Source organism: Stegodyphus dumicola, chromosome 4 (assembly GCF_044657685.1).
Source record: "Stegodyphus dumicola isolate Sdum_Otavi_A_Nest chromosome 4, ASM4465768v1".
Classification (NCBI taxonomy): Eukaryota; Metazoa; Arthropoda; class Arachnida; order Araneae; family Eresidae; genus Stegodyphus; species Stegodyphus dumicola.
In genome coordinates, this window is record NC_140771.1 from 162,835,605 (window position 1) to 162,847,848 (window position 12,244).

At 31.1% G+C, this 12,244-nt stretch overlaps 1 protein-coding gene across 4 annotated transcripts in view; it reads right to left on the bottom strand.

Moving 5' to 3' along the window:
• LOC118180445 (uncharacterized) overlaps nucleotides 1-12,244 on the bottom strand; it is a 131,010-nt gene that overhangs the window by 82,407 nt on the left and 36,359 nt on the right. For all 4 annotated transcript variants that reach the window (XR_004756665.2, XM_035349544.2, XM_035349548.2 and 1 more), the window contains exons 7-9: nucleotides 11,690-11,844; nucleotides 5,860-5,925; nucleotides 4,379-4,515 (exon numbers count right to left, since the gene is read on the bottom strand). Coding sequence is in view for 3 of the 4 variants with exons in the window: in XM_035349544.2 (XP_035205435.1) it covers nucleotides 4,379-4,515; nucleotides 5,860-5,925; nucleotides 11,690-11,844 (358 nt within the window). In the remaining variant the exon portion in view is untranslated. The remainder of the gene's footprint in view (nucleotides 1-4,378; nucleotides 4,516-5,859; nucleotides 5,926-11,689; nucleotides 11,845-12,244) is intronic.

Here is a 12,244-nt window from a genome sequence, read left to right on the forward strand (position 1 = left end):
AATTCTTTGACAAATAAAAAGATATTACAGATCGAGGTGCTGGAATGTAAGCCCATTGGCAATCCTCTGACTTGTTTAAAAAGTTGATTTTGAAACTTGATGTAGTTATGAAAAAGTGTGCATTTTAGGTAGGTTTTCCATTTGTCAAGAGTCATGATATTGAGTATATTAGGGAAAAGTTTTGGTAGATCAAGTAGACTGGTATAGATTTCTTCTAGAGGAAGTGAGGTATATAAGTTTTCAAAATCATAGCAGTTAATGTTTTGGATGTTAATGGTATGAATGGTATTAATGACAGGAGTGTTATTATGAATGATCCAGCAATAGTTATGATTAGTGTTACAATCATTGAAAATAAATTTACAGATTTTATTAAGTTGAATTGAAAAATAATAGTCTATATTTTTCTTGTAATTATTAGTTCCATTAGCTATAAATCTAAATTTTAATGGTGTTTTATGGAATTTGGGAATTGCATAAAGATTAGTAAATCTGTACTGTTTAGGAAATAAATTATATATATATATATATATATGTTACTATGAAAGACCAAAATTGGATTGTGTCGACATTCTCCAGTGAATCTCAACACATACCAAACACATTGGTGAAAGACTGAATATTTGTTTATATTATCATACATTCAGACTATCAACGGTGTATGTCAATAAATATAGATATGCCCTGGTGGAAATCGAAACTAAGCTGAGAAGACAGATAGAGAGAGGTCGTAAAAGCAAGGGACTTTTCTGCAATTCAAAGTGCCATAACAGTTTAAGATATTGCAATAAATAAGAATGTATAGCATCAATCACATAAATAATTAAATAAATCACATAAAAATATTGTTGGTATTATTTTCTTTTCGCATTTAGAATGTACTGTTCGTTTTAAGAATGAACTGTTAGCATTTAGAATGAACCATTTATTTGCATGTGCTTTCTCCTATTTTGACATACATCATAATATGTTTTAAAAATAAAGTTTAACTTAAAAACATAAAAAAAAAAAAAATTTTATCTAACATTTACTATCAGCGTATGGTGAGTGTCGACATTTGGCAGTATAAATGAGAAATATGGATATTTAGCAAATATTTCAGACATATACCAAGCGACTATGTAAATGTTGACATTCTCCAGATTCCAGTCTGTCAAAATAACATACATACATATGTGTATATTTGTATATACATGTATATTGTATGTATATACACATACACACACACATATATATATGTATATGCATAAAGACAGTATATAAATTAATATCACTGAAAATATAATTTCACATCATGTATTTACTTGTCAATATGCTATTGGACATACGCAAAAATATTTATTGCTCCGAATGCAAATTTATAATGTAAAAGATTTAATTAATGCACTAACTGATGGTGCTGTAATGGTCAAAAGTTTGCTTTAAATTCTTATCTTCAAGATGTAAATTAAAAAATAGCACTAATTATATAATATTTTTTTTAAATAATGTAATGAAAAACATGGATTATTTACTTTTTGAATTCAGTAAAGCAAATATGTCAGCTTATCACAACATCTGTGAGGTACGCTGTGCAGAGGAAAAAAAAAAAAAGAAAAATAGCCAGTTCATCATCTCCCGTTTTACTGGGCTGATTGACGAAGTTCAAATTGTGTTTTTGATGTTTTGAAAGCGCAAATTAGGATATATTAGATTTACATATAGCATTGCTCTAATATAGGTAGACACAAATACCTATAATATTAGTCTGAGTATAAAAGATACTCAGACATATTAAGATGTATTGTACCTCGATAACGTGAAGACTTTTATCTTTTATAAACATACTTTTCCTTTTCCTCAACTTTAAGCCAGTACTGTTTTCATTTAAGATTTTACAGAAGACAGCATCTTTTAGAAGATTCTTATGCTGCCATTTTCGATCGAGTCGATGATCATCCTCCTTGTAAGTACACTGGTGTGCAAAACTTAAGAACAATGTAAATTTTAATCAAATAGCCATGAAATTGCAGAAAAGAGGTTCTTGCAATCAGTACAATGAACACGCAATTCAGTAGAAAGGTCATGCGTACGCAAATGTCAGGAACAAACGTCACAGGTGACATGAGCGCAATGCAAAACTTGTGCAGTTGGCGCGCTCAAGACTACATTAAAAGGAAGGATGGGGGTCGCAATTAAAGATATTCGCTGCAAGTGCAAGTGAGTTCTTTCATGAAATATGGCTAGAAGAAATCACCTGGATGACTCCTCACATGGAAGAATGATCGGAAAGCTGGAGGAGAGCGTAGTGTGACCTGTGCGGCTGAAGAGTATGGAATCAACAAAAGTGTCATTTCGTGCCCTTGGGAAGCCTTCCAAACCATAGGTACAGCAGTTAGAAAGCTTGGTGGTGGCTGTTCCAGAAAAACAACTGCAGTGGATGGCCGACATATTGTCCTGCAGGCGAAAAGAGCTCAAAACCAGTCAGCAAGCACCACAGCTCAGCAACTGTGTACAGCAATGGGGCGACAGGTGTCGTGGTTTACTGTGTCCGAACACCTTCACAAAGGTGGCCTATTTGCCCACCATCCTGAATGCTGCATTCTTTTGAAAGTTAGTCATCAGCGTCACTGTTTAGAGAGGTGCAAGGAGAACAAAAACGAAACATCTCATCAATGGAGTCGTGTCCTTTTTATGGATGAGAGTCGTTTTAGTGCCACAAGCGATTTTCAACGCCAGTTGATTTGGAGAGAGGTCGGGAAACGATTTCATCCCAGTAACATCACGGAAAGAGACTGTTACAACAGTCCTGGAGTTCTTGTCTGGAGAGGCATTATGCTGCACTGGAGGACAGAGCTCCCTGTTTTCAACAGAGGTTCTGTAACCAGAGATTGCTGTTATCAGCAGGTGATCCTTCCCCATGTGCATGTGATCCCATCATCCGAGGTGCCATTCAAGCAGACTTTGTTTTATGGATGACAATGCACGGCCACACCAAACTCCTGCTATTTGGAAACTACTGAAAAGTGAAGATATCACTCGAATGGCTTGGTCCATAGAACATGTGTGGGATGCTTTGGGGAGATGCCTTGCGGCACAATTATATCCTCTGGGGAACAACAAACAACTGAAATAGATGCTGATTGACGAAGAGGAACTCTTACCTCTTGTTCTGTTGGACAATCTGGTGCTCAGTATGGAGAGACGGTGCGAAGCAACCATTGCAGTAAGGGGAGGGCATATCCCATACTAAGTAACATGTGCTTGTTGGTCTTCCTCTGTTTAAACACAAAATTCTGTCTCTCATTTCTGAATTTCATGTCTCTCAGATAATTTCTCATGGAGTTATGGCAAAAGGAACAGCTGTTGCTTAAGTTTTGCACATCAGTGTAATAATTTGTACAGACCGCAACCAATATTTGGCACCCTTGCATACAAAGTTTAACAGAATAGGACATTTTGAACACATCTTTAAATACTTAATTCTGCTATTGGACACTTTAAACCTTATCGCATATTTTTCCAACAACTACAATTTTTTGCTTCTACAGAGCAGCTTTAAATTCTACCAGGAATACAGTTTGGTCATCTGAAAAATTAGGTATATTTTCGTTTAGAGATTGTCCTAAGATTTCAGTAAGTTTGCATTTTTTTTTTTTCAATTTTTGTTTCCAACTGGTTTCCACTTTTTAGCTGATTAGGCTCAGATTTGATTTTATTATTTAGACAATCTTTATAAAAAGTTTTTCATTCTCTTAGCATTAAAAGTTTAGCATAATCAGGCACCATCCAATTTTTGAGTGTTGTTTAAATGACAATTTGGTTTGAAGTATATTTGTTTTGTTCTTTATATTTATTTGCTTTCGAATTTCGGATTTGCATTTAATGATTTTAGACCAATTTGATTTTTTTGAATGGTCTTTTTTACATAATGTAAAGTTTGGTTTTTTTTTTTTTTTGAATAGTCAGTTTAGCACAATGTTTAGTTTTATTCGTTTTCCCGAGTGTTTCGAAGGTGTGTAGGGAAAATCCTGGTAAATTTGAGAATAAATTGTTCGGTTTTATATGAATTTTAATGTCTTAAACAAAAATTTCATAGATTCTTTTTTTGGTTTTGATCTCAAATAGATCAGAAGAACGAAACGCGTTTTCGAAACATATTAATCAACTTTTATGAAGCTTTACTTCATTTTCCCCTGACGAATTCTAAAATGGAGCTTTAGTAAACGAGATTAATTTATACTTTTATTATTTCATATTTTTTCCCCTTTTGCATTTTCATTTTTATTTTTAGAGTTTGTACTGCTATGATATAAATCAAGTGTTATTATTCAGTATTACTAAAACAGTGAAAATGAGATATAATATTATAATTGAATATTATTGCAGAAATACATACTTATTACAATGCACAGAAAGTAGTTGTTGATTAGAAGAAGAAGACTGAGGCACACAATTATTTTCTGCAGACATAGGCAAGAATCTAGTCCTCATACCACTTCCACAAAAAAAATCTTTCTGTTCAGTAAAATGAAACTAGAAATGCATAAAATATAAAAATTTTTTAAATAAAACAAAAATATATTACCAAAATCAAAATTTGAAATATAAAAATTAAAACAAATGTTAAGATTAACATACAACATTCAGATATTTCAGATAAATTTATATGTAGACAAGATGACATAGCTTCGAAATTTCTAAATGGGAGCAGGAAGGTTTAAAAAGATTACTGTCTGCAGATTATCACAGCCTGAATTGAGAAATAATAATATCTGAAACATTTCAAAACTTCAAAAACCATTAATAATTTAACTTATAAATGAATAACATGAAGATAAATGTTTTTTGCAAGTTTAACATTTGGAATCATGCTAAATTTTTTTAACACAATACTTTTAAATAAAATTATACAAGTAATTTTCAAAATGAATGCAGACTTGGGTCCTTTTTTTCTTGCAATTTTCATTTTCTTCAAGTGATATCTTATATGCATATTATTGTAAAATTTTTAAGAAACACAACAGAACTCTAATTTTTACTTGTTCTTCTTTCTAGATCAGATAAAATCAGATTACTATTAATTTATTTAATTGTTTTTAAATTTTGTCACTGGTTTAAAGATTATAAAAAAATGACAATGAAAAATAGTGAACACATTTTAAGAAGCTGTTAATATATTTAGATGAACATATATGATATGTATACCACCTGCAACATCTGATAAATATTAATGAAAAAAAATTACATGCTGTATGTAAGTCTTTGTTTGCTTCATTGGTCATTTCTTAATTTGAAAGTGCTGCTTAGTGAAACAGATGTGACAATAATATATTAACTTCTTCTTCAGACATATGCATATAATAAAAACATGTACGTGTGAATCATGATTTTTCAGCATTAAAATAGCAGTCACATTAACCTAAAACACCTTATTCAGGCTGAGGTTCAAATCCAAGACCACTTTCCTGAAAAGAGATTCTCTTACTAACTGAGAGAGCACAGCCAATAATCAGCTCCAGATAATCATCAGATGCATCATTTGATCTTATTTAATTTATTTGTCCAGACTTAATTCGGTGTGTACATCATATACCATTAGTAATTTACATGCCCATGTCGTGGTAGAATATACCCCGGATACAACAGGTGCATACATAGAACAGATTAACTAAAACCATCATACCCGATTAACCCAAATTAAAATACAATTGCAACATTATAAACAATGTTTTATTCCATACATACAACTGAATCTATTCTTTTAACAAAAACATTTTATGATAAAGGTATTATACTTTGAATCATTAACTTGTATCATAGCACTTTATAAAATATTACATTTCCAACAGCTTTATATCTTTGTTATTTATTACTTACATCAGACGTTTCAAAAGATTTTGCACTAAAATTAGCTTTACCATCAATACTGATACTAGGTAAAGTCTGCAATTAGAAAAGAAATTATAATATTAAATTAGTATTTTCTTCAACAAAATCATAAAAACAAAACATGATACTAAAAACTTCCTTATTATGCTTTACAAAATAGTTAAATTTAAATAGAGAGCTAAAATTTAAAAACTCTGAAAAATTGAAAAACAAAGTGAATTTTTAATAGTACTGTATACCTGTTACAGGTTTATAACACATAAAAAGAAAGTAAGATTATTCTACTGGACTGAGGGCTCTTTAATAACAAATAAGAATAAATAAACAAATAATAAAATTATTCATGAAACAGACAAAAACTGCATAGTAATACTAAGTCTTCAATATCGACATCCCTACTAAGCAAGCTGAAACCATGCAATTGAGCTGAAACAAAGCAAAATTACTTCCGAAGATGTATGATAAAACCGAGACAACATCCTGACAAACATGCATGCTAATTATACCCTCTCATTGAATCTTATTTATCTGAAGATATTATTAAAGTATGGGAAAGAAGTGCAGGTTTACTTGAAACTAGTAAATTATCAAGTAAACTGACTGCTTAATGAACTTTTTGAAATCTGAAGCAGAGGGTAAAGACAGAATATCTCTAGAGAAGCAAGGTTTTATTTTCTGCCTCACAATCTGCTAATGAAATGCAAAATAATTTACAAGCAGGCAGAACTGTGTTAAAAATGACATTAGATGATAAGTGAAAATTATTTTCAAGGAAATCAAGCTTCTTTTTGTGTAGTAAAATCAAACACAGGGCTCGAGACTGCAAACGCAAAAATATTTGCAGCAAATGTCAGGGCAGACTTTGTGCAGTTATGTGCAATGAAGAAAAATTAAAGGAACATAAAAAACAAAAGGAAAACCCTTCAGAAGTGAAACAGAATTCGATTAGTGATGCAGCATTAAGTAGTCAAACATGTACACATGAAGGCCTCTTACAAACATTATATGTGAGATTAGGCTGTACAAATGGAGGGAAAATAACTCATACATGCATTGATTTGGGTTCACAATGATCATATTTAAGCAGACCTATAGCAAGAGAAATACAATAACAGAAAATTAAGGAGAAACAGGCTATTCATAATTTATTTGATGGAAATGAGCATTCCAAGAAATATTTTAGATAAAGAGTATATTCAAAAGCTGGTGATTAACACTGCAGTTTTGAAATCCTTGATGAGCAGGGAATTTGTTGACATCCTTATTGCAAAATTAGAATCATATGTTTAAGAACTTTCTGACAATGACATAGTTTTGATAGACGAATAAAGCCTTGAAAAACAATAAATCATCAGAACATGATCTGTTAAAAGGAGATGACACAGCAGGTAAGATTTTTAATCTATAATGGAAAATTTATACACTTGTACAATAACTTTTCCATTACAGATTAAAAACAATTAATATTAACTTTAATCTGTAATGGAAAAATTGTAATACAGTCAAAAGTCGTTAATCCGGACTCGTCGGGACTTCGGCGATTCCGGATTATCGATTTTTCCGGATTATAGATCATCAGTTTAAATCTCGTAAGATGGCATGCAGAAATTCTAAAATTAAAAATATGAAACCGTAATTTATGAAATAAAGAACAATTATGATCTAAAGGGTATCAAAATTTGCAAAAAGAAAAAGCTGAATATTTATTTGTTTACTTTATTAAACATTTCTTTCAATGTAAGTTGTTTAAGTTTTGCTTCGTTTCATGTGATAATACTTTCTCTTTTAATTCTATTAAACAGACATAATTTCTTATTCAGTTACAAAGTTCCGCTGTTCAAGTCCTATAATTGCTGTGTCGAGAACACCGACTAATTTGTCAATCGAAATTTTTTCGTTTTCACTAACCTCTGTTACTTTCTTCGCTATCGGAAGCGAATTATAATGACGAGGAACTTGTTTTAAATAATATCAAAGATGGAGCACATCGAGATGAAATACTAATTTGGTAAGGAATTATAAGCCAAATAAAATAAAAACATCTGCCCTGAAGATAAGGATAGTGCTGACAGATCAACTTCCAATTCATTACGCGCCTGCTGCGGCATTCCCCCCGCCGAGCAGCGTGAAATTGATAAACAGATTTCAGATTTCAAAACATACTTTCGCTTTAGATCCTTTACATATTAACAAATATATATTGGAAATTCTATTTGATATAATCGAAAGTTTAAGCTTACTTTTATAAAATTGCTCTTACAGTCTGCAAAAAATAATAAGCCGGATCCAATTCGAAAATTAAGGAACAACGCAATCATCAACATTAACTGAAATAGATAATTAGATAATTTTAGCTTATACGTCCATTATACATAAAATGCGCACGCGAAAACGTATTCTGTACTTGCGCACACTCATATGCGCAGTCGTAAAAGGTCTTACGCGCACGCGTAAACGCCTATGCGCATGTGTCAACGCGGCGCATGCGCAGAAAGTTTTTAGTTTTGAGGTCCGGATTATAGATCATTCCGAATTATGGGTGTCCGAATTAACGACTTTTGACTGTATACATATGTGTAATGTACAAATGTATAACGGAAAAATAATATAATTTTAATATACAAATGTGTAATGGAAAAATTATAATAATTTTAATATACAAATGTATAATGGAAAAATTATACATTTGGCATGTGTGCTGGTGGCTGTTCAAATACTATTCAGATGGGCTTTAATGAGAACACTATTAGAATAAAGTGGATGGAAAACATACCCTGCATGGATATTGATGCTAATTCTACAATGATAGTGTCAAATATGCTCGTTAATGATGCCCCTCTATCAGAACTGTGCAGACTTGAAGTTACCAAAATAACAAAGGAGACCCCAATGAAGACAAGAGGAAAGTGATTTACAAGCAAAAATGCAGTTTCAAAATTCTGTATCACTGAGCGAAGAACAGCATTAAAGTTGCACTTCTTTGGGCTGAAAATAATTTTACCACATCCATTATAAGGATTCAGCATTGAAGCATTACAATCTACCACCCAGAAAATTCTTTCATTAAAGTTGTTTTCCTTACATGATGCAGTTTTTAACGACTGGTATAATTTAGGGGTAACCAAAGAAGTTAAAGAAAATTTAGCTATTGACTATGGACACTATTTGCCACACACACTGGTGATTAAGGAATATAGCTCAACACTAATTTGGCTGGTGTTTGATGTGTCTGAGCATGCAAAATTATCTCCTTCTCTAAATCATTATTTGGAGTGCAGTCGAAATTTGACAGATTAATTTCTTCTCTCCTGTTGAGATATCGAGGAGAAGGCAAGATTGCTACTAGCAGACACTGAGAAGGCCTTTATACAGATCACAGTAAAGCCTCAAGACAGGGAGTGGCTTCGAAATTTTTGGTGGTGCAAAAATATTTCTTCATACTAGAGTAGTCTTTGGGATCAAGAAAAGTCCTCTGCTTTTGGAAGCTGTCATAGAATTCCATCTATAAAAGCACATGAAAATTTTCATTATGATAGGAAGATAATAGCTAAACTCTTGTACAGCGTCTATATAGATAACGTTGTTGCCACTTCTGATGATGATTCTGAGATGATTCAATTCATCAAAAAATCTCAATAATGTAATCTTTCAGGCTGGTTACATACTAAAGATAACTTAGGAAACTGTTTCACTCATAATGGTTCTGTTATGAAACTATAAGAAAGACCATATAACATTGAATCTGAATTTTCTGGAGGATTTCAAAATGAACAGAAATATTCCGTCTGCAACACATAAATTATCTGATCCTACTGGAGTTGTAAGCTTTGTTCTCTTGCACCTCAAAACACTGCTGCAGAACTTAAAGACAACAGGAATTTCTTGGGATGTTGAAGTTGACAAAACCATGAAAGAAAATTTTCTGAGCTGATATAAAAACAATTGTTTTTTAAAAGAAACCTCCATATTATGATGGATACATTCCAGCAAGGGCAATAAACAGTTCTGTAGCATTCCCCTTTTCTGTAATGACAGTAATAATATGTATGCTGCTGCAGTTTTTTGAGAACTGAAACTCTAAGTTCATCTACTGTTATCAAACTCTAGAGTAACTCCTGTTAAATCTATCATGATTCCTCATCTGGAATTAAAATAGCTGCCATGACAACAGCCATATTATGCTCTTCTATGTAAGATGGTTTATGATGGTAAAATGCTTAAATGTATTTTTGGACAGATTCTACAACAGTTTGATATGGATCCAAAAGAGGAGATCAAGATTATCTCTGTGGAAAACAGAGTCAATAATATTAGAAAATTGACAGATTTGAATGCTTGGAAATATATTCCTGGAGTAAATAATCCAGCTAACCTATCAAGAGGTTGCACTGCCAAACAACTTTGGAAGTCAGATAGTGGAAGGACCTGTACTGTCTGAAGAAAAATAGTCCAAATCAAAATCTACAATCATGAAAACATAACTCAAGAAACGAGAAAAAGGTGTAATGAAAACTTATATCAATGTAGAAATTGAAGAAATCCACCACTGAATTTTATTGTACAAAAAAACTCATTAGAATAGTTGTTTTTGATACCCGTGGATTAGTTTATGTCAACTTTGTGAGAATAAAAATCAGAAGACTTTTGAGAAAAATTCAGAAAAAAACGTAAGCTGTATTTTATGGAGAAAGCTAGTGCATATCTCAATAATCAATTAGAAGAGACATTTCACAATGGAATATTTAAAATCAGGCAAAAAAGAGCAATCTTATTTTGATATAGATCTTGAACAAAACTCTATCAATTTCAAAGGTGATAAGTTATGGATCCCTTTTTTTCAAGAAGGGGGGAGGATTGATAATTTTCAAAACTAATAGAGTTTTATTCAAAATCTATACCAAAATAATGTGGCTTTTTTGCCTAATTTTAAATCCTATCTGAATATTTTAAAAGAACTGCATTGGGAAAATCTCTTAATAAAAATTAGGCAAATGAAATTCATTTTAACATAATAACAATGATTTTTTTGTTTTGTTTTTTCCTAAAAAATATTTCTAAAATTCTACTTTATAACATACATTATCTTGTTTAAATTTCAGAATCAAAATGTTTGAAAATTGCCAAAATAAAAGGTAAGATAATTTAAAATATGATTGGTAGAAATTAAAATATTTTATTTTAATGTCAATTTTCTAAAAAACACAATTTACTATCATTATTTTAATTTAACAATGCTGTTATTACTGTTGAAAAATTGCCATGAAATTCACAAATTACTAGATCAAAATTTTTAGGTAAATTTATCTTAAAATAGCCAAAATATTGTTAATTTGTCAAATTTGCCAATGCACAACAAAAGAATTTACATTGCAAAAAGAGAGAGTTTATTTATTTGGGGAGGGGCAATATGGAAAGCAAATTTAAACATGTTAAACTGAATGTTAAACATGTTAAACTAAATTTAAACATGTTAAACATTTAAACTAAATGTTTGCCAAATGTACATGCTTAAATAAAAATCACTGAACAAAATCATCAAACTGTCATCACAATTTTTAGCACTTTTATAAAAAATTAAGGAGAAAAACAATCCTACATTGGTATAAATTTTTAATAAAACACTATTAGTTTTGAGAATGATCAGACATAAGTCCTTTTCAAGAGAATTTTTTTTTTTTTCTTTCTTTATGTGAGAGAAGCAGTGATCAAATTTAGAGTTTTATTCAAAATCCACACCAAGTTAAGTTTGCTTTTCTGTCTAATTTCATACTACATTAAATATCATACACTCACAAAAATACATATTAGAAAAACAAACCTGAAAAGTCAGCTTCTTTTCTGGATATTGCATAGAAGTAAAATGATAAACAGCATTGTTGTTGGTATAGTTTTCCAAATTTTTTGATGAATTTGCTTCCTTTCCTTTCCTGAAAACGGGATTCTTTTTTGTATCAGGAAGTGCTAATGGTACAGCTGAAATAGGAGGGAAAATACTATGCAAAACATTAGAGAAAATTTATACTGAAACCAAGTAATATACGAAAGGAAAAAAGACTGAACGAAATAAATACATTGCATAAACATCTAAGATACAAATTATATCCTGATATATATATTAATAGCTAAAATTAAGCACTGAGAATTTGAGGATGAGAAATCAGAAGTGAAATATAATACATGTTTCAAGATGCATTAAGTAAATAATTATTGAAATTATTAGACAAATTGAAAAGAAGAAAATTTCATATCAGAATGATATCTGTAGATTCAAAGTAATAATTTAGATTAAAATAAACAGGAATAATGCTGATAAACACAAAATAACACAAGAGATAACTGTGAAAAAAAGAAAATATGGTGTTGCAAATGATTG